Here is a 26316-nt window from a genome sequence, read left to right on the forward strand (position 1 = left end):
AGGACCATGGGAACAAAGGACATGGCCACAGGCTGGGGACAAGTGGGGCAACACTGCAGCTAGGGTGGCATGGGGACTCCTCAGCAGAGACTCCCACCCCCCCCAGAGCTGGCGTCCCTCCTCCCAGCGTCCCCACTCCCACCAGAGCAGTGACTTCCTCTGGCAGTGCCACAGGTGTCCCCTTGCCACCACCATGGCCATGCCCTCATCACCACCAGCTGCCAATTAACCCCCAAGTTGCACAGCTGGGATGCCACCCATGGGTGTCCCAGGAGATGGGGGACACACACTGCCAAGTCTCCTACCAGGCGTGGGCACCCTGTTGGGTGCTCACAGCCCATGCCCAGGGCTTGCATCATCCTGTGGGACGCTCACAGGAGGCTTTGTGACCACAGATCCTATACAAACCCTTGCACAGGGCTGGCATGGCCCCGTGAGATGCTCACATGCATGGCACAGAGCTGGCACAGGAGGCACAGTGCTTGCAGGGCCTTGCATGGCTCCAAGCGGTGCCCATGCACACTCCAGGGCCTGGTGCCAAGCTCAGACCCGCTGCAAGGCTCGGGGCTGACCGGCGCAAGGAACACCCCCGCGGGCAGGCCCGGGGCTGGCGGTGCCGGTCCGGCGGCGGGTCAGAATCGCAGGGCGCTCACAGGCCGCAGCCTCGCCTATCTGATCGACTCATCCCGCCCGCCGCCAGCTACCGCACAGCGCCCGCGGGCTTCGCGGAGCTCTTTCTTCTCATCTCGGCTGGGCCTAGCCCGGCCGATCGAATAAGATCAACGTGTAGGGGGCTGGGGGCCGCGCCTCACACACCCGCCAGGCACAGCCGGACACACACAGACCCAGATAGGCACCGCGCACACAGCCGGACACACAGAGACTCAGACAGGCACCGCGCACACAGGCCCAGACGCGCGTCCCACACAGACGAACTCAGCACCATCCACCCGCGCAGCCACCACGCCCCAGCAGCCGCTGCCCCTCAGCCGCCCTTTTATAGCGCGGCCGCGCGGGGCACGCCGGGAAGAGGAGGCTTTCCGGCCCCGTCCCAGCGCGCCCCCTGGCGGCGGGAGGACTCGCGTCCCCCCCAACGCGTGCGCGGCCGGAAATCCCGGAATCGAAAAAAACCTTTCAGCTCGCCAAGTCCGAGCCTTAACCCTGCACTGCCAGGGCGCCGCTGAAACATGACCCTCAGCACCACATCTTCACGGCTTTCAAACCCCTCCAGGGGTGGGGACTCCGTCACTGCCCTGGGCAGCCTGGTCCAGGCCTTGACAGCCCTGTTGGGGGAAGAACTCTTTTCCTTGTGTTCCTGTAAGTAGTTTATTTAGTAGAGAGGGTGAGTACAAGCCCTGGGGACCCCGAGTGGTATATGCGCCCAGGACCAGGGCTGGGATCTACCACTGGCCACTTCAGGGTAGCCTTTGAACTCCCCCAGAACCTCTGAACATCTCTAAGACCCTGGATTTTGGGGGTCTGGATCCCTCTGAGCCCATTCACCTGGTGTTTAAACCCTTCAGGTTCCCCTGTCAGGGAAGCTCTACCAGGCCCTATCTCCTTGAGATCTGAGCTACCTGAGCTATCTAAGTCCCTGGTTCCCCTCTAAGGCCGATGAAGCCTCATCGCGTTGGGGTTTGACCACTTCTGGCTCCTCTAGGTCTTCACAGTATTTAAAGCCCATCAGATCCCTTCGTTGGGGTCTGTCACTCCTCCGAGACCTGTCAGGCTCCCTGTCTTTGGGGTCTCATTCCCCCCAGCCCCTTGCTTTGAAGGTTCACTTGTTCCCGACGCCTCAGTTTGGGGTCTAGCCGCTGCAGTACTGCCCCTTCTTGCCACTCCCAACATGGCGGCCTCACGAGGCCGGGCCGATGGAGGCGGAAGTGCCGCTCCCAACATGGCGGAGTCCTGCGCCGTGCCGCACCCAAGATGGCGGCGCGGGGGCGGAGCTCGCCGTCCGGCCGGGTGCCGCAGCGGCCGTGGCCACCGGGGGCGGGCGGCGCTGGCTGGGCGGTGACGCGGCCGCCGCGGCGGGGCCGACGGCTGGATACACGTCGCAGCTGCCCCGAGAGCCCGAAACCAATCCCCCCGGTGCCACTCCCAACATGGCGGCGGCGCTACCCCGGCTCTCCCTGCCGCTCCCGCGAGAAGGAGGGGTGAGTCCTCGCGAGAGCTCGGCGCGGTGCAGCGCGGCCGACATGGAGCCGGGCGGCGGCGGTGGGGTCCCGGGGCCGCTCCCGGGTAACAACAAGGCCCGCGGCGGGCCGGTGTCGCCCGGCAAGGCCCGTGACCTGGGCCGCCCGCCGCGCAAGGACTCCGAGGTCAGCGCCGCTGCCGCTGGGCCTGGCTCCGCGGGGGGGGCGGGCGGCCTTCCCGGGCGGGGCGGGCCGGGCCGGGCAGGGGCCGCGTCGTTGTGCTCCCCGCCGTGGGCCCGGGGCCTGCCTGTGCGGTGCCGGTGGACTCCGGCGTCCGCTACTGGCCTGACCCGAGCGGTGTTTGGGCTCCGCCCTCCGTTGGGCTGGTCCGGGACCGGTGGCTCCCCCCTCCCTGAGCTGGTGCTTCGGTACCGCTTCCCCTGGGGCCAGGGCCTGGACCAGCCACCCTCCCGCTCCCCGGAGACGGTTCTTTAGTACCGGTTCCCGTACGGGCTGGTCTTGGACCAGCTGCTTCCTCCTCCTGGACCCGGTTCTTTGGTACCGCTTCCCCCGGGGCTCGTCCTGGGCCAGCTGTTTCCCCCGCACCACAGCACCGCGGTGCATCGGTACCGGTTCCCTTGGGGTCGGTTTTGCTGACCCAAAGCCTTGCCCTGGCACCTCAGCAGCGAGGCTGTGTGGGCTGGGGCTTCTCTCTGCCAGACTTTCTTTGGTACCAGCTGTGCCTGGAGCCTGCTTGGGTCAGTGCCAGTTTCCTGTTCATCTTATCCCTGAATCTGAGCTGGTTTGACCTGTCTGGGACATGAGAGTAGCTCAGTCCTGGGGCTCCCAAATGGACCTAGCAGTGGTCACCCCCACTTCCAGGGCTGCTCTGGGTCCTTGCTCTCCAGGCCAGGGGCTTAAAAAGGACAAGAAGGAGCCTGGGGACAGAGATTTGAGCAGGGCCTATTGGGGCAGGACAAGGGGGGATGGTTTGGAACTCAAAGAGGCAGATTGAGAGTGGAGAGAAGGGAGAAATGTTTGACCCTGAGGGTGGGGAGAGCCTGTGCCAGGCTGCCCAGAGAGGTGAGAGCTGCCCCATGGCTGGCACCACTGCAGGTCAGGTTGTTTGGGGCTGTGAGCAACCTGCTGTGGTTGGGGCTGTCCCTGGGGACTGCAGGGGGTGGGACTGGAGGAGCTTGGAAGGTCCTTTCCCACCTGAACCAGTCTGGGCTTCTCCTCTCCTTTTCCAGTCAGCACTGGCCTGGTGTGGAGGTGGAGGTTGGGTTGTGCCACTGCACATCAGCTTGGTCCTGCTGTGCTGCTCACCCCAGGGCTGGCTCTGGTGAGAGTGACCAAACCCTCCCTGAGCCACCAAGGTCTTGGTGGGGACCCTCAGAGCTGTGGTGACATTAGGAGGGTTGAGAGGCTCTGAATGGAGCTGATTCAACCCATGGCTTTCCCATTATGTCCTCCAAATCCAGTCTCATTCCTGGGACAGCTTGGGAGCCATCCACTTCCATGGATGAGGAATGACAGGAGAGGGTTGTGAGTAGCTCTGTGTGAGCTTGGAATGCTGGGGAAGATCTCCCAGCCCCACCACCAGCTGGTGATGGATCAGCCTGGAGAGCTGGGGAAGGTCTCCCAGTCCCACAAATCCACCACCAGCTGGTGATGGATCATCCTGGAATGCTGGGGAACATCTCCCAGCCCCACAAATCCACCCCCAGCAGGTGATGGATCAGCCTGGAGTGTTGAGGAACATCTCCCAGCTCCACAAATCCACCACCAGCTGGGGATGGATCATCCTGGAATGCTGGGGAACATCTCCCAGCCCCACAAATCCACCACCAGCTGGTGATGGATCAGCCTGGAATGCTGAGGAACATCTCCCAGCCCCACAAATCCACCACCAGCAGGTGATGGATCAGCCTGGAGTGTTGAGGAACATCTCCCAGCCTCACAAATCCACCACCAGCTGGGGATGGACCATCCTGGAATGCTGGGGAACATCTCCCAGCCCCACAAATCCACCACCAGCTGGTGATGGATCATCCTGGAATGCTGGGGAACATCTCCCAGCTCCACAAATCCACCACCAGCTGGGGATGGATCATCCTGGAATGCTGGGGAACATCTCCCAGCCCCACAAATCCACCACCAGCTGGTGATGGATCAGCCTGGAATGCTGAGGAACATCTCCCAGCCCCACAAATCCACCACCAGCAGGTGATGGATCAGCCTGGAGTGTTGAGGAACATCTCCCAGTCCCACAAATCCACCACCAGCTGGGGATGGATCATCCTGGAATGCTGGGGAAGGTCTCCCAGCTCCACAAATCCACCACTAGCTGGTGATGGATCAGCCTGAAGTGCTGGGGAACATCTCCCAGCTCCACAAATCCACCACCAGCTGGGGATGGATCAGCCTGGAGAGCTGAGGAACATCTCCCAGCCCCACAAATCCACCACCAGCTGGTGATGGATCATCCTGGAATGCTGAGGAACATCTCCCAGCTCCACAAATCCACCACCAGCAGGTGATGGATCATCCTGGAATGCTGGGGAACATCTCCCAGCTCCACAAATCCACCACCAGCTGGTGATGGATCAGCCTGGAGTGCTGGGGAACATCTCCCAGCTCCACAAATCCACCACCAGCTGGTGATGGATCATCCTGGAGTGCTGGGGAACATCTCCCAGCTCCACAAATCCACCACCAGCTGGTGATGGATCAGCCTGGAGTGCTGGGGAACATCTCCCAGCTCCACAAATCCACCACCAGCTGGTGATGGATCATCCTGGAATGCTGAGGAACATCTCCCAGCCTCACAAATCCACCACCAGCTGGGGATGGATCATCCTGGAATGCTGGGGAACATCTCCCAGCCCCACAAATCCACCACCAGCTGGTGATGGATCATCCTGGAATGCTGGGGAAGGTCTCCCAGCTCCACAAATCCACCACCAGCAGGTGATGGATCATCCTGGAATGCTGGGGAACATCTCCCAGCTCCACAAATCCACCACCAGCTGGTGATGGATCATCCTGGAATGCTGAGGAACATCTCCCAGCCTCACAAATCCACCACCAGCTGGGGATGGATCATCCTGGAATGCTGGGGAACATCTCCCAGCCCCACAAATCCACCACCAGCTGGGGATGGATCAGCCTGGAATGCTGGGGAAGGTCTCCCAGCTCCACAAATCCACCACTAGCTGGTGATGGATCAGCCTGGAGTGCTGGGGAACATCTCCCAGCTCCACAAATCCACCACCAGCTGGGGATGGATCAGCCTGGAGTGCTGGGGAACATCTCCCAGCTCCACAAATCCACCACCAGCAGGTGATGGATCATCCTGGAGTGCTGGGGAACATCTCCCAGCTCCACAAATCCACCACCAGCTGGTGATGGATCATCCTGGAATGCTGAGGAACATCTCCCAGCCCCACAAATCCACCACCAGCTGGTGATGGATCAGCCTGGAGTGCTGGGGAACATCTCCCAGCCCCACAAATCCACCACCAGCTGGTGATGGATCATCCTGGAATGCTGAGGAACATCTCCCAGCCCCACAAATCCACCACCAGCTGGTGATGGATCAGCCTGGAGTGCTGGGGAACATCTCCCAGCTCCACAAATCCACCACCAGCTGGTGATGGATCATCCTGGAATGCTGAGGAACCTCTCCCAGCTCCACAAATCCACCACCAGCAGGTGATGGATCATCCTGGAATGCTGGGGAACATCTCCCAGCTCCACAAATCCACCACCAGCTGGTGATGGATCATCCTGGAGTGCTGGGGAACATCTCCCAGCCCCACAAATCCACCACCAGCTGGTGATGGATCATCCTGGAGTGCTGGGGAACATCTCCCAGCTCCACAAATCCACCACCAGCTGGTGATGGATCATCCTGGAATGCTGAGGAACATCTCCCAGCTCCACAAATCCACCACCAGCAGGTGATGGATCATCCTGGAATGCTGGGGAACATCTCCCAGCCCCACAAATCCACCACCAGCTGGTGATGGATCATCCTGGAATGCTGGGGAAGGTCTCCCAGCTCCACAAATCCACCACTAGCTGGTGATGGATCAGCCTGGAGTGCTGGGGAACATCTCCCAGCTCCACAAATCCACCACCAGCTGGGGATGGATCAGCCTGGAGTGCTGGGGAACATCTCCCAGCTCCACAAATCCACCACCAGCAGGTGATGGATCATCCTGGAGTGCTGGGGAACATCTCCCAGCTCCACAAATCCACCACCAGCTGGTGATGGATCATCCTGGAGTGCTGGGGAACATCTCCCAGCCCCACAAATCCACCACCAGCTGGTGATGGATCATCCTGGAGTGCTGGGGAACATCTCCCAGCCCCACAAATCCACCACCAGCAGGTGATGGATCATCCTGGAGTGCTGGGGAACATCTCCCAGCCCCACAAATCCACCACCAGCTGGTGATGGATCATCCTGGAATGCTGAGGAACATCTCCCAGCTCCACAAATCCACCACCAGCAGGTGATGGATCATCCTGGAATGCTGGGGAACATCTCCCAGCTCCACAAATCCACCACCAGCTGGTGATGGATCATCCTGGAATGCTGAGGAACATCTCCCAGCCCCCCCACCAGCTGTTTCATCCTCACCCTTCCCCTCTAGCATCCCTCTGGTGAGCAGGGGACAACCCAAATTTTGGTGGCCACCTCAAGTTTTCCTGCAGCCCTTCCAACCAGCTGAGCTCGTGAGACCTCCCTGCTTCCCTAGGCCAAGGTTGAACCAACTCCCATCTCCTGCTCGATGTTCTGAGGACCTTTTGGAGCTCCTGGAGTGGTTTTTTTGGGGTTTTTTTTGTTTTTTTTTTTTTTTTTTTTTGGTTTGTTTTGCTGTGGTGCAGTGGCAGAGGCTGCCCAGCAGCAGTGGTGGCTCAGTGCTGCAGAGCTTGGCTTTGGAGGTGCAGGAGGTGGGGTTGGAAGTTGCCTTGGTAACATTTTCCTGCTGCTGCCAGGGACATTTTGTTTTGTTCTCCGGCAGATCCAACCCTGGATTCCCAGGAGGATGAGGTGAATTTTGGGAACCTCTTGAGGCTTTGGGTTTTTTTTTTTTTTTTGGGGTTTGTTTGTTTGTTTTCTTGCTTGAAAAATGCTGGATTCGAAGTGATTTTTGGTGGTGGTTTTTTTTGTTTGTTTTGTTTCTCCCTTTTTTTTTTTTGTTTTGTTTTTTTTTTTTTTGCTTTCAGGGCTACTCAGAGTCTCCAGATCTGGAGTTTGAATATGCAGACACTGACAAATGGGCAGCAGAGCTCTCTGGTGAGGGATTCATCCCCAGGGATCAACCAGAAAGCAGCTTTGCCACCTCCATCATCCTGCAACCTGATCCTAGTGTGAGGTGTCCCTCTCCATGGCAGGGGGGGGGGGGGGAGGGTGGAACTAGATGATCCTTGAGGTCCCTCCCAACCCTAACAATTCTGTGATCATGGTCTCCACTCCCCCCTGCCCTCCTTTATCCATCTTCAAAGGTAGCTGGCATCCCATCATCATTTTTTTTTTTCTTTCCTAGCTTTGCTCTGGGTGCTTTGGGGTTTGGTTGGGGTTTGGGTTTTTTTTTTGTTTTTTTTTTTTTTTTTTTTTTTTTTGTTTGGTTTTTTTTTTTTTGCTGCTCCCCTTCCTCTTGGGCTGAAGGTGGTGGCCAGGGTTTGAGCTTTCTCTGGTGGCTTGCTGCAGGTGGTTGGAGATGTTCTGTCTTGCTCTTTTGGCAGAGCTCTACAGCTACACAGAGGGTCCTGAGTTCCTGCTCAACCGTAAGTGCTTCGAGGAGGACTTCAGGATCCATGGTAAGAGCTTTCTCTTGGCCTTCTCACCCCCCTCAGGGGAGGGACAGGGAGCTCCTAGAGGAGATTCATAGAATGGGTTGGGTTGGAAGGGATCTTAAAGCTCATCCAGTTCCAACCCCCCTGCTATGGGCAGGGACAGCTCCCACCAGCCCAGCTTGCTCAAGGCCTCATCCAGCCTGCTCCAGCCCTCAATGTCCTTCCTGGAGTGAGGGAAACCACCCCCAGGTTTCACCCCACAAGGGAACATTGGATATTGATGTCTGGAGCTAGATGCCAAGGATGGATCCAGAGCAAGGTCCTCAGCTGGGATCTGTGTGATGGAAAAGATTCACAGACTTCACAGATCCACAGAATGGGTTGGGCTGGAAGGGACCTTGAAGATCATCCAGCTCCAAGCCCCTGCCATGAGCAGGGACACCTCCCACCAGCACAGGTGGCTCAAGGCCTCATCCAGCCTGACCTTGAACACCTCCAGGGAGGGGACAGCCACAGCCTCCCTGGGCAACCTGTGCCAGTGTCTCCCCAGCCTCACTAGCAAGAATTTCTTCCTCATCTCCAGTCTCAGTCTCCCCTCTCCCATCTCATCCTATCACTACAGGGTAAGCAGAGGGCTGGAGCTGCTCTCCTGTGAAGACAGATTGAGAGAGTTGGGGCTGTTCAGTCTGGAGAGGAGAAGGCTCCCAGGAGACCTTCTGGTGGCCTTCCAGGATCTGAAGGGGGCTTCAAGAAAGCTGGGGAGGGACTTTTGAGGGTGTTAGGGAGTGATAGGACTGGGGGTGGTGGAGCAAAACTAGAAGTGGGGAGATTCAGATTGGGTGTTAGGAAGAAGTTTCTCACCATGAGGGTGGTGAGAGCCTGGCACAGGCTGCCCAGGGAGGTGGTGGAAGCCTCATCCCTGAAGGTTTTTGCAGCCAGGCTGGAGGTGGCTGTGAGCAACCTGCTGTGGTGTGAGGTGTCCCTGCCCGTGGCAGGGGGGTTGGAGCTGGCTGATCCTTGAGGTCCCTTCCAACCCTGACAGTTCTCTGATTCTCCATGGTGGTGTCCAGGGCAGGCCCAAATACTCTCAACCTTCTCTGCTTTTGTCTTTGCAGTGAGGGACAAGAAATGGACAGAGCTGGACAGGAACCAGCACCGCACCCACGCCATGAGGCTCCTGGACGGGCTGGAGGTCACCGCCCGGGAGAAGAGGCTGAGGGTTGCCAGAGCCATCCTTTACGTGGCCCAAGGTGACTTCAAGCTTCTGTCACCCCTTTAGTTTCCTCCTGGCTACATCTGGGTCACAGGTTGGAGGCTCTCAAAAGTGTTGAAGGTCATCTTCTCTCTTGGTTTTGCTCCTGGAGGTGTCCGGAGCTGAATCCAAGTCCTGTGGGAGCTTCGTAGTCGTGAGTCCAAAATTTAGACTCATGGAATTGTTAAGGTTAGAGGAAACCTTTAAGGTCATGGAGGCCAAGCATGATCCCTGCACTGCCAGGTCACCACTAAACCATGGAATTGTTCAGGAGGGAAGAGACATTTTAGGTCATGGAGTCCAAGCCTCTCCTGGCACTGCCAGGGCACCACCGAACCCTCAGCACCACAGCTCCAGGGCTTTGAATCCCCTCCCGGGATGGGGACTCCACCACTGCCCTGGGCAGCCTGGGCCAGGCCTGGACAACCCTCTTGGGACAGAAATTGTTCCTCATGGCCAACCTGAACCTCCTCTGGGGTGACTTTAGGTCATTTCCTCTCGTCCTATCATTTGTTTCTTGGGAGAAGAGCCCAACCCCTACCTGGCTTCAACCTCCTTTGAGGGAGGTGTAGAGAGCCAGAAGGTCTCCCCTCAGCCTCAACACCCCCAGGTCCTTCAGCTGCACCTCCCCAGCCCTGTTCTCCAGACCCATTTGACCAACCTCCCTGTGCCATCCCAGCTCTGCCCACTCCAGGGCAGTTCCACCTTCTCCATTTTGCTTTTGGCCTTCAAATGGAAGCTGGTTTTCATTCCTGCTGGGAATTTCTCTGGTGGGGATGTTGGGATCCCTGCAGGGGTGGGATCCAGCAAGGCTGTTGTTGCAGGCACCTTTGGGGAGTGTGGCTCTGAGGCTGAGGTGCAGGCTTGGATGAGGTACAACATCTTCCTCTTGCTGGAAGTGGGGACCTTCAACGCTCTGGTGGAGCTGCTGAACATGGAGATTGAGTGAGTACTGGGGGAGAGGTTGATAGAATGGCTTAGGTTGGAAGGGACCTTCAAGATCATCCAGTTCTAGCCCCCCTGCCATGGGCAGGGACACCTCCCACCAGCCCAGGTTGCTCAAGGCCTCATCCAGCCTGGCCTTGAACACCTCCAGGGAGGGGAGAGCCACAACCTCCCTGGGCAGCCTGTGCCAGTCTCTCTCCACCCTCACTACAAAGAATTTCTTCCTAATCTCCAGAAATAGCTCCAGAGCTCCTTGGTGGGAGGTTTTCCAGTTTGTGGCAGTTCCATTCCCTGATCCAGGAAGCTAATCTGGTTCCTGCAGCCAGTGGGATGACTTCTGATGTTGAGGGTGGGAATGTGATGTGGGATTACACCTGATCCATATAGGAATTCCCTATGAGCTGTGCTGCCTGGCAGCAAATAGAGATGGGTCTGTTCCTCCTCACTGAATCTCAGCATGGTGTGGGCTGGAAGGGAGCTCTGGAGCTCATCCACTCCAACCCCTCTGCTCCAGCAGGGCACCCACAGCAGCTTGCCCAGGGGCACAATGCCCAGGGAGGGGTGGAAGCTCTCCACACAAGGACACTCCACAACCTCTCTGGGCAGCCTGCTCCAGGCCTCCAGCAGCCTCACACCAAGAAAGTTTCTCCTTCTGCTGAGGTGGAACCTCCTGGGTGCCAGTTTGTGCCCCTTGCCCCTTGTGCTGTCCCTGGGCAGCACTGCCAAGAGTCTGCCCCCAGCCTCTTGCCCTCCACAGCTCCTTTTGCTGAGCATTGCTCAGATCCCTTCTTGGGCTTCTTTTCTCCAGGCTCTCAGCCTTTGCTCCTCACAGAGCTGCTCCCCTCAGCAGCTCCCCTGCACTCTCTCCAGCAGTTCCCTGGCTCTTGAACTGAGGAGCCCAGAGTCTGATCCCCTCCTCTTTGCCCCCCACCCTTTAGCTATTGAGCAGCACAAACACCTCCTCCCTCCCCAGTGCTGTGCCCAAGGTTGGCAGCAGATTCATGGAATGGGCTGGGTTGGAAGGGACCTCCACAGCTCACCCACTCCAACCCCCCCTGCAGTCAGCAGGGACATCCCCAACGAGCTCAGGTTGCCCAGAGCCCTGCTGAGCCTCCCCTTGAATACCTCCAGGAACGGGAACCCCTCCACCTCCCTGGGCAACCTGTTCCAGCGTTCCACCCCCGCCTCATGGTGCAAACCTTGTTCCTAAGGTGTGGCCCAGGGTCTGGCCGTGGTGTGGGGGCTGCTGGTGGCAGTGTGCAGCTGTCCCCAGGGTCCCTCTGAGGCTGTTGTCCCCCTGCAGTAACAGCGCCGCCTGCAGCAGCGCCGTCCGGAAGCCTGCCATCTCCCTGGCCGACAGCACCGACCTCAGGTAGGGCTGGGACTGCTCCTGGGCTGCCACAGGGACCTTGCCTCACCTGCTTTCTATAGCCAGCAGCCACCAGAAGGGGGTCCCAAGCCTGTCCCAGCTGAGGTGTGCTTAGAGTGATGGAATTGTTGGGGTTGGAGAAGAGCTTTAAGGTGGTCGAGTCCAAGCCTCAGCCCAGCGCTGCCAGGGCACCACCAAGCCATGGCCCTCAGCACCACAGCTCCAGGGCTTTGAAACCCCTCCTGGGATGGGGGCTCCACCAGTGCCCTGAGCCAGGCCTGGACAACCCTTTTGGGGAACAAATTGTTCCTCGTGGCCAACCTGAACCTCCCCTGGGGCAACCTGGGGACATTTCCTCTCATCTGATGTTCCTTGGGAGCAGAGCCCAACCCCCACCTGGCTCCAGCCTCCTCTCAGGAGCTGTAGAGAGCAATGAGGTCTCCCTCAGCCTCCTCTTCTCCAGGCTGCACACCCCCAGCTCCCTCAGCTGCTCCTCCCCAGCCCTGTTCTCCAGACCCTTCCCCAGCTTTGTTGCCCTTCCCTGGTTCTGCTCCAGCCTCTCAATGTCCTTCTTGGAGTGAGGAGCCCAAGACTGACCCCAGGACTCCAGGTGTGGCCTCCCCAGTGCTCAGTCCAGGGGGACAATCCCTGCCCTGCTCCTGCTGCCCACACTCTTGCTGATCCAAGCCTGGATGCTGGTGACCTTCTTGGCCACCTGGGGCTGCTCAGTCAGTACAAGTCCCTTCTGCTCAGCCTGTGTGTGGCTGGTTGGGGACATGCAGGCAGCAAACATGGCAGAACAAAGGTTTTGCTGCTTTGACCTGCAGAGGTGTTCTTCCCTGGTGCTTGAGCTCCCATCTCTTGGTGCATGGAGTCCAGCTGTGGTCTGGGCCCATCCAAGATCTTCCAGGTGGCCCTGGGTGCTGGTGGTAGCTCTGCAGAGCTCATCCTGACCTCCTTCTTTCTGCAGGGTGCTGCTGAACATCATGTACCTGATCGTGGAGACCGTCCGGCAGGAGGCTGAGGGGGACAAGCCTGAGTGGAAGAGCATGAGACAGACCTTCAGAGCAGAGCTGGGTGAGGACCAGGTGCTTCCAGGTGGATGGGATGGAGGTATCCAGGGCTGAAGAGCAAAGGGAGTGAGAAGAGGTTTGGCTCCAGGCTTTGGTTAAGGAAGGCTGGCAGCTCTGGGTTAGTTTCTGCTAGGTTGGAGCTTGCTGGTGGGGCCAGGGAGTGAGCAGAGGACACCAAGCAGCCTTTGCTGCTGTCTGGGTGCTCACTTCCTTGGGGGAAAAAGAAATTGACTGTTGGGGCTGCTGTTCCTTCTCAACATAGAGGGCAGAAATAATGAAGGGTCCAAGGTGTTGGAAAGGAGTCAAAGAGTAGTTTGGGTTGGAAAAGACCTTTAAGATGAGCTCAAGCAGGAGGTAACTCTGCCAAGCCTGGTGCTGAACCATGAAGGAAGAGAGGAACTGTCTGGGGTGAGGACCAGGTGCCTCCAGGTTTATGGGATGGAGATTTCCAAGGCTGGAGAGCAAAGAGAATGAGATGAGGTTTGGCTCCAGGCTTTGGTTAAGGAAGGCTGACAGCCTTGGGTTAGTTTCTGCTAGGTTGGAGCTTGCTGGTGGAGCAAGAGGTGAGCAGAGGACACCAAACAGCCTTTGCTGCTGTCTGGATGCCACTTCCTTGGGGAAAAAAAATTATTATTGGAGCTGTTGTTCCTTCTCAGCATAGAGGTGAGAAATAATGAAGGGTCCAAGGTGTTGGAAAGGAATCACAGAATAGTTTGGGTTGGAAAAGACCTTTAAGATGAGCTCAAGCAGGAGGTAACTCTGCCAAGCCTGGTGCTTAACCATGAAGGAAGAGAGGAACTGTCTGGGGTGGGATGAGGATCTTGGAGATGGGGAGGGTGAAACTGCAGAGGCCAGGAGAGGGTGCAGGGAGTGGTGCTGGTGGTTGGGGTGAGAAGAGGGACAAGGAATGCCTTGGACAATGGTGCTGTGTGGTTCCAGGAGCTCCTCTGTACAACAATGAACCCTTCTCTGTCATGCTCTTTGGGATGGTGACCAAGTTCTGCAGTGGCCATGCTCCACACTTCCCCATGAAGAAGGTTCTGCTCTTGCTCTGGAAGACTGTGCTGGTGAGGAGAGCCCCTGGGGGTGCTGCCAAGTGTCTTCTGCTTTGACTTCTGTTCTGCCTTTGAAGCTGGCTGAAACTGCTCCATCCTCTTGTTCTGGTGTTCAGCCAGGTAGTTTGTGCCCTGTTAGAGAATCATGGAATTGGTCTGGTTGGCAAAAACTTTTCAGGTCATGGAGTCCAAGCCTCACCCCAGCACTGCCAGGGCACCACCAAGCCATGGCCCTCAGCACCACAGCTCCACACCTTTGGAATCCCTCCAGGGATGGGGACTCCACCACTGCCCCTGGGCAGCCTGGGCCAGGCCTGGACAACCCTCAAGGGGCAGAAATTGTTCCTCATGGCCAACCTGAACATCCCCTGGGACATCTGGAAGGCATTCCCTCTCATCCTGTCACTTGTTCCCTGGGAGCAGAGCCCAGCCCCCACCTGGCTCCAGCCTCCTCTCAGGAGCTGCAGAGAGCAATGAGGTCTCCCTCAGCCTCCTCTTCTCCAGGCTGCACACCCCCAGCTCCCTCAGCTGCTCCTCCCCAGCCCTCTTCTCCAGACCCTTCCCCAGCTCTGTTGCCCTTCTCTGGCCCTGTACCAGCCCTCAATGTCCTTCCTGGAGTGAGGGAAACCACCCCCAGGTTTCACCCCACCAGGGAACATTGGATATTGATGTCTGGAGCTAGATACCAAGGATGGACCCAGAGCAAGGTCCTCAGCTGTGTGATGGAAAAGATTCACAGACTTCACAGATCCACAGAATGGGTTGGGTTGGAAGGGACCTTGAAGATCATCCAGCTCCAAGCCCCTGCCATGAGCAGGGACACCTCCCACCAGCCCAGGTGGCTCAAGGCCTCATCCAGCCTGACCTTGAACACCTCCAGGGAGGGGACAGCCACAGCCTCCCTGGGCAACCTGTGCCAGTGTCTCCCCACCCTCCATGGAAAGAACTTCAGCTGTGGATGGCTGAACACCCTCCTAACCCTTCTGTCTCTGACAACCACAGAGCAACCTGGGCAGATGGCATCTCTTTGTTTCACACTATGGGGGAAGGATTTGTGCCTCCTGGAGGGGCAGGTTTGGGGAGGGCAAGGTGGAGAATCACAGAATTGTCAGGGTTGGAAGGGACCTCCAGGCTCAGCCAGTCCCAACCCCCCTGCCATGCCCAGGGACACCTCACACCACAGCAGGTTGCTCACAGCCACCTCCAGCCTGGCTGCAAAACCCTCCAGGGATGAGGCTTCCACCACCTCCCTGGACAACCTGTGCCAGGCTCTCACCACCCTCATGGGCAAGAATTTCTTCCTAACATCCAATCTGAATCTCCCCACTTCTAGTTTTGTTCCATCCCCCCCAGTCCTATCACTCCCTGGCACCCTCAAAAGTCCCTCCCCAGCTTTCTTGGAGCCCCTTTCAGATCCTGGAAGGCCACCAGAAGGTCTCCTGGGAGCCTTCTCCTCTCCAGACTGCACAACCCCAACTCCTTCAGTCTGTCCTCATAGCAGAGGTGCTCCAAGCCCCTGCAGGGCATCCCCCATGCTCAAGGCTCTGTCTTCTGCCTTGCAGTGCACGCTGGGGGGGTTTGAGGAGCTGCAGAGCATGAAGGCAGAGAAGAGGGAGATCCTGGGCCTGCCCCCACTGCCCGAGGACAGCATCAAGGTGATCCGCAACATGCGGGCAGCCTCCCCCCCGGCCTCCGCCTCCGACCTCATCGAGCAGCAGCAGAAGCGAGGCCGCAGGGAGCACAAGGTGACAGGCAGGGGGAGGAGGGGGGGGACAGCTGGGGGCCTTGCACAGGCTGTCCCCAAGCTGCTCACCTGCCAGCCTCTTCCCCCTGCAGGCCCTGATAAAGCAGGACAACCTGGACGCCTTCAACGAGCGAGATCCTTACAAGGCTGACGACGCGCGGGAGGAAGAGGAGGAGAACGATGATGAGAACAGCCTGGAGGGAGAGACCTTCCCCCTGGAGCGGGATGAAGTGATGCCTCCCCCCACCCAGCACCCCCCCAGCGACCGCATCACCTGCCCCAAAGGGCTGCCCTGGGCCCCCAAGGTCCGGTGAGTCCACGGGGCAGGCCTTGGCTTAGGCTGTGGGGAGTCCTGGGGGCAGGTGGAGAAGGTGAAGGCTGTTAGCTGTGGAGAACTTCAGCAGGGATCTGGGGAAGATGTTGAGGTCCTGGAGCAGTTGGAGGAAGAGGGAGGCTGTTAACAGAGGAGAACTTCAGCAGGGACCTGTGGAAGATGTTGAGGTCCTGAAGCAGTTGGAGGAAGGTGGAGGCTGTTAACAGTGGAGAACTTCAGCAGGGACTTGGGGAAGATGTTGAGGATGGTGTGGTCAAGCTGATGGTCAATTTGGCTGTTCTGTGGTGGCGTGGGGCTCAGCACCATGCCCTCCAACTGAGCACCAGGGTTCTCCTGATGGGCTGTGGTGGAGCCAGGAGGATGTGACTCTTCCTCCTGTCCCTTCCCTGCAGAGAGAAGGACATTGAGATGTTCCTGGAGTCCAGCCGCAGCAAGTTCATCGGCTACACGCTGGGCAGGTGGGTTCAGCCTGGGATGGGGAGGGGATCCTGCTGCTCTGGGGGCTGCTGTTGTCCTCTGCTTGGCCACAGAGGAGTCCTCAGTCACCATGGCTGGTGGCTCAGGTTTGCTCCTGCCTCTTTGCCCTCTCTCCAGTGACACCAACACTGTGGTTGGTTTGCCCAGGCCCATCCACGAGAGCATCCGAACCCTGAAGCAGGTGAGTGCCTGCATGAGTTCCTCCAGCCCCTGCTGGTGTCCCTTCTGCCATCCCCCTGCACCCACCAGGGCCTGGGTGCCTTTTCCTGGTCCCTCTCCCACGTATTCAAGCCCTGTGATGGGAGCAGGCTCCCATTTCCCACCCCATTCCTTACTGGCTTCATCCTTTTCTTACCGGGGTTGTCCCAGAGGTGAGGCCAGCAGGCACCACCCTTGCCTGGCACCACTGGGACAGGAGGAACAGAGGTTCCTGGGGGGATTTAAGGTGGTGGCAGTGTGGGGTGGCCATGGTGTGATCCTCTGGTGTCTCCTGCAGCACAAGTACACATCCATAGCTGAGGTCCAGGTGCACATGGAGGACGAGTACCTGCGCTCCCCATTCTCTGGGGTGAGTGGAGATGAGGATGGGATGAAGCTCCTGGGCTGGCACCTGGGGGCATTGGGTCCCACCAAGTCTTTTGGCTGGGTTGTGGGAGCTTTGTTCAGCTGAGGAGGTGGAAAGCACTCATTTGTCTGGGGGCAGAGGGTTGGGGGGTGTGAGGAGGCTTTGGGTAAGGAGCTGGATGTATCCTGCCCTTGAGATGGGAGCTGAGCCAGGCCCATGGTGCTGGTGATAGCTCTTCCTGTGAGGTTTTCTGCTCTCTCCTGGCACCAGGGGGAAGAAGAAGTGGAGCAAGTCCCTGCAGAGATCCTGTACCAAGGCCTCCTGCCCAGCCTGCCACAGTACATGGTGAGCTGGGAGCATTGGGGGTTGTCCCTGGGCTCAGTGCTGGGGGCTCCTCTCCACTGCTCCATCCATTTCCAGTGATGCCCCTCAGGTTTTCTTCCCTCCCCATGGGTACATCCCAGGGAGAATGGTTTGGAAGTAAAAGAGGCAGATTGAGAGTGGAGAGAGAAGGGAGAAATGTTTGACCCTGAGGGTGGGGAGAGCCTGGCCCAGGCTGCCCAGAGAGGTGAGAGCTGCCCCATGGCTGGCACCATTGCAGGTCAGGTTGTTTGGGGCTGGGAGCAACCTGCTGTGGTTGGGGCTGTCCCTGGGGACTGCAGAGGGTGGGACTGGAGGAGCTTGGAAGGTCCCTTCCCACCCAAACCAGTCTGGGATTCTGTTACTGCCTCCTGCAGTGGGAGTGGAGCCTTTGGCTGCTCCCCCCCTGTTGCCATCTCCTTTTCCATCTCTCCCTTCTCTCCAGATTGCCCTGCTGAAGATCCTCCTCGCTGCAGCCCCAACCTCCAAAGCCAAGACTGATTCCATCAACATCCTGGCAGATGTCTTGCCAGAGGAGATGCCGTGAGTGAGCACCAGGGAGCTGGGGGGTGGTGCTGGGAAGGGCAAAGTGGGCGGGGGGGGGAGCTGGGGAGGTGGTGGTGGTGGGAAGGGAAAGGTGGGCATGGGAGGGAGCAGGCAGGGTGGAGGTGGTGGGGAAGGGAAAGGCAGGCAGGGGAGGGAGCAGGCAGGGTGGAGGTGGTGGGGAAGGGAAAGGCAGGCATGGGAGGGAGCAGGCAGGGTGGAGGTGGTGGGGAAGGGAAAGGCAGGCAGGGGAGGGAGCAGGCAGGGTGGAGGTGGGAAGGGAAAGGTGGGCATGGGAGGGAGCAGGCAGGGTGGAGGTGGTGGGGAAGGGAAAGGCAGGCAGGGGAGGGAGCAGGCAGGGTGGAGGTGGTGGGGAAGGGAAAGGCAGGCAGGGGAGGGAGCAGGCAGGGTGGAGGTGGTGGGGAAGGGAAAGGCAGGCAGGGGAGGGAGCAGGCAGGGTGGAGGTGGTGGGAAGGGAAAGGCAGGCAGGGGAGGGAGCAGGCAGGGTGGAGGTGGTGGGAAGGGAAAGGCAGTCAGGGGAGGGAGCAGGCAGGGTGGAGGTGGTGGGGAAGGGAAAGGCAGGCAGGGGAGGGAGCAGGCAGGGTGGAGGTGGTGAGGAAGGGAAAGGCAGGCAGGGGAGGGAGCAGGCAGGGTGGAGGTGGGAAGGGAAAGGTGGGCATGGGAGGGAGCAGGCAGGGTGGAGGTGGTGGGGAAGGGAAAGGCAGGCAGGGGAGGGAGCAGGCAGGGTGGAGGTGGTGGGGAAGGGAAAGGCAGGCATGGGAGGGAGCAGGCAGGGTAGAGGTGGGAAGGGAAAGGTGGGCATGGGAGGGAGCAGGCAGGGTGGAGGTGGTGGGGAAGGGAAAGGCAGGCAGGGGAGGGAGCAGGCAGGGTGGAGGTGGTGGGGAAGGGAAAGGCAGGCAGGGGAGGGAGCAGGCAGGGTGGAGGTGGTGGGGAAGGGAAAGGCAGGCAGGGGAGGGAGCAGGCAGGGTGGAGGTGGTGGGGAAGGGAAAGGCAGGCAGGGGAGGGAGCAGGCAGGGTGGAGGTGGTGGGAAGGGAAAGGCAGGCAGGGGAGGGAGCAGGCAGGGTAGAGGTGGGAAGGGAAAGGTGGGCATGGGAGGGAGCAGGCAGGGTGGAGGTGGTGGGAAGGGAAAGGCAGGCAGGGAGGGAGCAGGCAGGGTGGAGGTGGTGGGGAAGGGAAAGGCAGGCAGGGGAGGGAGCAGGCAGGGTGGAGGTGGTGGGGAAGGGAAAGGCAGGCAGGGGAGGGAGCAGGCAGGGTGGAGGTGGTGGGAAGGGAAAGGCAGGCAGGGGAGGGAGCAGGCAGGGTAGAGGTGGTATGGTTTGGGCTTGAGGCCTCCTGGGTGACCTGAGCATCATCTGCTCAGTGGTGGGCCAGGAATTGTGCTTTGCTGCAGGAGGCATGGCAGGACTGTCCACTGGCAAGGTGTGGACACTGCCCCCAGCCCACCAACCCCTCTGTGTCCCTCAGGACCACAGTGCTGCAGAGCATGAAGCTGGGGGTGGATGTCAATAGGCACAAGGAGATCATTGTCAAAGCCATTTCTGCTGTGCTGCTTCTGCTGCTCAAGCACTTCAAGCTCAATCACATCTACCAGGTGTGGTGGGGCAGGCTCTGGCCACCCTGCATGGAGCTTTGGGGTTGGGGAGGACCCAAGGTGGTTCCCTCTTCATAGAAGCCTAGAATGGGAGGGGTTGGAAGGGAACTCAGGAGATCATTCAGTTCAATCCCCCTGCCAGAGCAGCATCACCTAAGGCAGGTCACACAGGAACACATCCAGGTGGGGATTCAAAGTATCCACACAAGGAGACTCCACAACCTCTCTGGGCAGCCTGCTCCAGGCCTTCAGCACCCTCAGATTTACTCCTCCTGTCCAGGTGGAACCTCCTGGATTCCAGTTTGTGCCCCTTGGCCTGTCCCTGGGCACCACTGCCAAGAGTCTGCCCCCAGCCTCTTGCCCCCCACAGCTCCTTTGTCTCTTGCTGAGCATTGCTCAGCTCCCCTCTGGGGCTGCTCTTCTGCAGGCTCTCAGCCCCAGGGCTCTCAGCCTTTGCTCCTCCCAGAGCTGCTCCAGGCCACTCTGCATCCTCCCAGCCTCCCATGGACTCTCTCCAGCAGTTCCCTGTGCCTGTGGAGCCCAGACCTGGACCTAGCAGTCCAGATGTGGCCTGCCTAGAGCAGAATAGAGGAGGAGAACCTCCCTTGCCCTGCTGGCCACACTCTTCTTCATGCCCCCCAGGACACCATTGACCTTCCTGGCCACGAGGGCACCTTGCTGTCCCATGGAGAGCTTATTGTCCCCCAGCATTCCCAAGTCCTTCTCCATGGGGCTGCTTTCCAGCAGCTCAGCCTCTCACCTGTGCTGGTGCCTGCTGCTCACTGCTCTCTCTCCCTAGTTTGAGTACATGGCCCAGCACCTGGTCTTTGCCAACTGCATCCCTCTCATCCTCAAGTTCTTCAACCAGAACATCATGTCCTACATCACTGCCAAGAACAGGTAGTGGAAGGGGGAAGACCTGCCTGTGGGGAGGGGGAATCCCTGCTTCCTGTGTTCCCCTCCCTGGCTGGTCTGTGGAGGTGTTGGGGCAGGTGGGATCTGGGGGAGCAGCTGGACACCTCCTCTCCTTCCTGCAGCATTTCGGTCCTGGACTATCCATACTGTGTGGTGCATGAGCTGCCAGAGCTGACTGCTGAGAGCCTGGTGAGTGGCTTCCTCTCTGCCAGGTCCTGGCACCCTAGGGGGCACCATGGATGTGGGGAGGCAGCAGGCATCCAACACCCAGCCCTGGAACCCTCAGCACTCCTGTGCTTGGCCCCTGGTGCTTTGGAGGGTGCTTGGGGTTGGCAGATGTTTACTGCCTGCATGACCTCTCTGGGTGAGGGTCCTCAGACCAGAGCAGCCTCTGCTCATCCCTGCTCTGGTCTTACAGAATCATCAAATTGTTTGAGTTGGAAAAAAGTTTCCAGCTCATGGAGTCCAACCTTTAACTGCCAGGGCACCACCAAGCCCTGGCCCTCAGCACCACAGCTCCAGGGCTTTGAAACCCCTCCAGGGATGGGGACTCCACCACTGCCCTGGGCAGCCTGGGCCAGGCCTGGACAACCCTCAAGGGGCAGAAATTGTTCCTCATGGCCAAGCTGAACCTCCCCTGGGGTAGCCTGAGAACATTTCCTCTTGTCCTATCTCTTGTTTCTTGGCAGCAGAGCCCAACCCCCACCTGGCTCCAACCTCCTCTCAGGAGCTGCAGAGAGCAATGAGGTCTCCCTCAGCCTCCTCTTCTCCAGGCTGAGCACCCCCAGCTCCCTCAGCTGCTCCTCCCCAGCTCTGTTCTCCAAACCCTTCCCCAGCTCTGTTGCCCTTCTCTGGCCCTGCCCCAGCCTCTCAAGGTCCTTGGAGTTAGGAGCCCAAGACTGACCTCAGGACTCAAGCTGTGGCCTCCCCAGTGCCCAGCCCAGGGGCACAATCCCTGCCCTGCTCCTGCTGGCCACATTCTTGCTGCTCCAGGCCAGGCTGCTGGTGCCCTTCTTGCCCACCTGGGCACCCCCTGCCTCATCTCCAGCCACTGTCACCCCAGGTCCTTTCCCACTGGGCAGTCTCCAGCCACTCTGCCCCCAGCCTGAAGCATTCATGGGGTTGTTGTGACCCATGTTGAGGACCTGGCACTTGGCCTCCTTGACCCCAGCCTGGCCAGGTCCCATTGATCCCATTGACCCCAGCCTATGGATCCAGCCTGTCCCATTGATCCCACTGACCCCAGCCTATGGATCCAGCCTGTCCCATTGATCCCACTGACCCCAGCCTATGGATCCAGCCTGTCCCATTGATCCCATTGACCCCAGCCTATGGATCCAGCCTGTCCCATTGATCCCATTGACCCCAGCCTATGGATCCAGCCTGTCCCATTGATCCCATTGACCCCAGTCCGTGGATCCAGCCTGTCCCATTGATCCCATTGACCCCAGCCTATGGATCCAGCCTGTCCCATTGATCCCATTGACCCCAGTCCGTGGATCCAGCCTGTCCCATTGATCCCATTGACCCCAGTCCGTGGATCCAGCCTGTCCCATTGATCCCATTGACCCCAGCCTATGGATCCAGCCTGTCCCATTGATCCCATTGACCCCAGTCCGTGGATCCAGCCTGTCCCATTGATCCCATTGACCCCAGTCCGTGGATCCAGCCTGTCCCATTGATCCCATTGACCCCAGCCTATGGATCCAGCCTGTCCCATTGATCCCATTGACCCCAGTCCGTGGATCCAGCCTGTCCCATTGATCCCAGCCCATGGATCCAGCCTGGCCATGTCCCATTGATCCCAGCTCATGGATCCAGCCTGGCCATGTCCCATTGATCCCAGCTCATGGATCCAGCCTGGCCATGTCCCATTGATCCCAGCCCAGGGATCCAGCCTGGCCATGTCCCATTGATCCCAGCCCAGGGATCCAGCCTGGCCATGTCCCATTGATCCCAGCCCAGGGATCCAGCCTGGCCATGTCCCATTGATCCCAGCCCAGGGATCCAGCCTGTCCCATTGATCCCATTGACCTCAGCCCATGGATCCAGCCTGTCCCATTGATCCCATTCATGGATCCAGCCTGGCCAGGTCCCTCTGCAGAGCCTCCAACCCTCCAGCAGCTCCACACTGCCACCCAGCTTGGTGCCATCTGCAGCCATACAGAGGGTGCCTCAAATCTTCTCACCCAAATCATCGATGAAGACATCAGAGGAACTGGCCTTGGTTGTGAGCCCTGGGGGCACCCCTGGTGAGCAGCCACCAGCTGGAGTTAACTCTTGCCTGACCCTTGCCTCTGCTTCCCTGCAGGAAGCTGGAGACAACAACCAGTTTTGCTGGAGGAACCTCTTCTCCTGCATCAACCTCCTGCGCATCCTCAACAAGCTGACCAAATGGAAGCACTCCCGCACCATGGTGAGGGCCAGGGGAGCCCCTGGGGCTCAGCCCAGCTGGACTGGGCTGTCACAGGCTGCTGAGGGGGCTGTGGGTACCTGGAGGTGCCCTTTTTGCAGCACCCCAGACCTCGATGTGGAGTAGGAGGGGAGAGAGAGGGTAGGTGGGAGAAGGAAGGTGAAAACGCTGCTGGATGAGGAGGGTGGGATGAAGATCTGGCTACAGATGGTCTAGGTGGAAATGTCCCTGCTGAGTGCAGGGGAGTTGGACAAGGTGACCTCCAAGGGTTCCTTCCAACCTGATGCATTCTAGGATGTCCCTGCTGGCTGCAGTGGGATTGGAAAAGATGCCCTCCAAGGGTTCCTTCTAGTTTGGTGCATTCAATAATTCTAAGATGTCTCTGTTGACTACAATGAGGTTGGACAAGATGCCCTCCAAGGGTTCCTTCTAGTTTGGTGCATTCAATAATTCTAAGATGTCTCTGTTGACTACAATGAGGTTGGACAAGATGCCCTCCAAGGGTTCCTTCTAGTTTGGGGCATTGAATGATTCTAAGCTGTCCCTGCTGGCTGCAGTGGGGTTGGACAAGATGACCTCCAAGGGTTCCTTCCAGCCTGATGATTCTGATTGAATGATTCTAAGCTGTCCCTGCTGGCTGCAGTGGGGTTGGACAAGATGACTTCCAAGGGTTCCTTCCAGCCTGATGCATTCTGTGGTGCAATGATTGTAAGATCTGACTGCAGGGAGGTTGGTTTGGATGCCCTTGAAGGGTTGCTTCGGGCCAGGCCGGGCTGTGACCGTGCCCTGCTGTCCCTGCAGATGTTGGTGGTCTTCAAGTCGGCACCCATCCTGAAGCGGGCCCTGAAGGTCAAGCAGGCCATGATGCAGCTCTACGTCCTGAAGCTCCTCAAGGTGCAGACCAAGTACCTGGGCAGGCAGTGGAGGAAGAGCAACATGAAGACCATGTCGGCCATCTACCAGAAAGTGCGGCACCGCCTCAACGACGACTGGGCCTACGGCAACGGTGCGGCCCCGGGGCTGCCGCACAGCCTCCCGCCGCCTGCGGCCCCTCCCCTCCCCTGCGGCCCTCTCCCCGATGGCCCCCTCCCCTGCGGCCCCGGGGCTGCCGCACAGCCTCCCGCCGCCTGCGGCCCCTCCCCTCCCCTGCGGCCCCCTCCCCTCCCCTCCCCGCGGCCCCGGGGCTGCCGCACAGCCTCCCGCCCCCTGCGGCCCCTCCCCTCCCCCTGCGGCCCCCGGGCGGCTGCCGCACAGCCTCCCGCCCGCCTGCGGCCCCTCCCCTCCCCTCCCCCCCCTGCGGCCCCCTCCCCTCCCCTGCGGCCCCTCCCCTCCCCCTCCCCCTGCGGCCCCTCCGCCCCCTCCCCCTCCCCCTCCCCTGCGGCCCCTCCCCTCCCCTCCCCTGCCCCCCCCCTCCCCTCCCCTGCGGCCCCCCTCCCCTCCCCTCCCCCTGCGCCCCCTCCCCCTCCCCTCCCCTGCGGCCCCCTCCCCTCCCTCCCTCCCCTCCCCTCCCCTCCCCTCCCCTGCGGCCCTCCCCCCCTCCCCTCCCCTCCCCCCCCTCCCCTCCCCTCCCCTCCCCTGCCCCTCCCCTCCCCTGCGGCCCTTCCCCTCCCCCCTCCCCTCCCCTCCCCTGCGGCCCCTCCCCTCCCCCCTCCCCCTGCGGCCCTTCCCCTCCCCTCCCCTCGCCCTCCCCTCCCCTCCCCCTCCCCTCCCCTCCCCTGCGGCCCTCCCTCCCCTCCCCTCCCCTGCGGCCCTTCCCCTCCCCTCCCCTGCGGCCTCCCTCCCCTCCCCCCTCCCCTCCCCTCGCCCCCTCCCCTCCCCTGCGGCCCTTCCCCTCCCCCTCCCTTCCCCCTCCTGGCCCCCTCCCTTCCCCTCCTGGCCCCCTCCCTTCCCCTCCTGGCCCCCTCCCTTCCCCTCCTGGCCCCCTCCCCTTCCCCTCTCTCCACCCCGCTCCATTGCCTTAAAAACCCCTGCAGCCCTTTCCCTGAGGGCCTTTCAGCTGGCTGAAGATCCCTAAGCCCTCTCTGTGAGCCATTTTTCTCCCCAACTCCTTTTTGCCCAGACCTTGATGCCCGTCCCTGGGACTTCCAGGCGGAGGAGTGTGCCCTGCGTGCCAGCATCGAGCGCTTCAACTCGCGCCGCTACGACCGTGCCCACGGCAACCCTGAGTTCCTGCCCGTGGACAACTGCCTGCAGAGCGTGCTGGGCCAACGTGTGGACCTGCCTGAGGACTTCCAGGTCAACTATGACCTGTGGCTGGAAAGAGAGGTCTTCTCCCGCCCCATCTCCTGGGAGGAGCTGCTGCAGTGATGGACGGACGGACGGATGGATGGACGCGGGGAGGTGGCAGGAGGGGGATGCTTTGGGAAGGGGCTGTGGTGGCTGCCCTGCTGGGGTGGGCTTGGGGAGAAGCTTGGAGATGTGGGGTACTGGTTCAGACACTGCCCTTGTCCCTCAGACACAGTCATTGTCCCTCGGACCTGCCTGCCCTTGCCCCTCGGACGCTGCCCTTGCCCCCCTCTTGCTTCCTGCCAGGCTGTGCCTGAGCTGAGGGTGAAGCCTTGGTGGGTGGCCACAGCCACCTGGAAGTCTCCTGTTGGGTGGTTGGGGACCTGTGTGTGCCCCCTGGTTGATGGAGGTGGCACCACCCTCACCCTCCTCCTGCCCCCCTCCCCCCCAAGCTGGGAGGGAGAAGGGGGAGCGGAACAAAACAGGGTGGAGGGAACTTTCGGAGCTGCTGTGGCAGCCAAGCGGTTTGTCCCCCCCGGCCCCCACCTGGGGACACGGTGAGAGGGCCCCGGGGGTGCTGGGGGGGGGGGCTGGAGCAGCAGGGGAAGGGCTGGAGGCTGCAGTTCCCCTTTGCTCCGCTGGGTGGCGTGGGCGAGCTGTACACAAAGATCCATGCTGAGAGCTGAGCTGAGCGCCTCGGCTGCGTCTGTGTCCCTTGTCCCCTCTGTCCCCATCCCTCAGCAGCGCCTGGAGATGAACCAGGGAGTGCCCAGCTGGCCAAGAAGGCCACCAGCATCCAGGCTTGGGTCAGACAGTGTGGGCAGCAGGAGCAGGGCAGGGAGTGTGCCCCTGGACTGGGCACTGGGGAGGCCACAGCTTGAATCCTGGGTTTAGTTTTGGGTCCCTCACTCCAAGGAGGACTTTGAGAGGCTGGAGCAGGGCCAGAGAAGGGCAACAGAACTGGGGAAGGGTCTGGAGAGGAGCAGCTGAGGGTGTTCAGTCTGGAGGAGGCTGCGGGGAGACCTCATTGCTCTCTACAGCTCCCTGAGAGGAGGTTGGAGCCAGGTTGAGGTTGGTTTCTTCTCCCAAGGAACAAGTGGTAGGACCTCAAGTTGCCCCAGGGAAGGTTCAGGTTGGCCCTGAGGAGCAATTTCTTCCCCAAAAGTGTTGTCCAGGCCTGGCCCAGGCTGCCCAGGGCAGTGTTGGAGTCCCCACCCCTGGAGAGGTTTCACAGGTGTGGAGCTGTGGTGCTGAGGGCATGGTTTGGGGGTGCCCTGGCAGTGCTGGGTCAATGGTTGAACTCCATAATCTTAAAGGTCACCTCCAACCCAACCAATTCCATCATTCTCCCTCACTGGTTGCCTGCCTTTGCCCAGCCCCCAGTCCAGGAGCTGAGCTGTGGGGCCCATCCTGTCTCTCATCATGGCTACGAGGGGACCTCAAGCCAGAGCCCAGCAATCCTTCCAGGGTCCTTAATGCTGCACCCTGA

General features: G+C 60.0%; 1 protein-coding gene and 1 non-coding gene across 2 annotated transcripts; one reads left to right on the forward strand and one right to left on the reverse strand.

Annotated features, from left to right (window-relative positions):
- Nucleotides 1-627: 627 nt before the first annotated feature.
- LOC128980255 (small Cajal body-specific RNA 2) lies at nt 628-876 on the reverse strand. Its single transcript, XR_008489473.1, has one exon. It is a non-coding gene; the product is annotated as a small Cajal body-specific RNA 2 (non-coding RNA).
- A 1322-nt stretch (nt 877-2198) lies between these two features.
- Nucleotides 2199-24916, forward strand: LOC128980244 (striatin-interacting protein 1). Its single transcript, XM_054398705.1, has 21 exons — nt 2199-2321; nt 7374-7443; nt 7893-7967; nt 9059-9193; nt 10020-10140; nt 11444-11512; nt 12480-12586; nt 13522-13649; nt 15200-15382; nt 15474-15691; nt 16108-16173; nt 16310-16373; nt 16689-16760; nt 17028-17102; nt 17563-17660; nt 19147-19273; nt 20073-20173; nt 20311-20377; nt 22500-22604; nt 23403-23607; nt 24661-24916. Exons 1-21 carry the CDS (start codon nt 2199-2201, stop codon nt 24906-24908), a joined length of 2457 nt encoding a protein of 818 aa, XP_054254680.1. The 3' UTR covers nt 24909-24916.
- The last annotated feature ends 1400 nt before the right edge of the window (nt 24917-26316 follow it).

Source organism: Indicator indicator, unplaced genomic scaffold (genome assembly GCF_027791375.1).
Source record: "Indicator indicator isolate 239-I01 unplaced genomic scaffold, UM_Iind_1.1 iindUn_scaffold_86, whole genome shotgun sequence".
Classification (NCBI taxonomy): Eukaryota; Metazoa; Chordata; class Aves; order Piciformes; family Indicatoridae; genus Indicator; species Indicator indicator.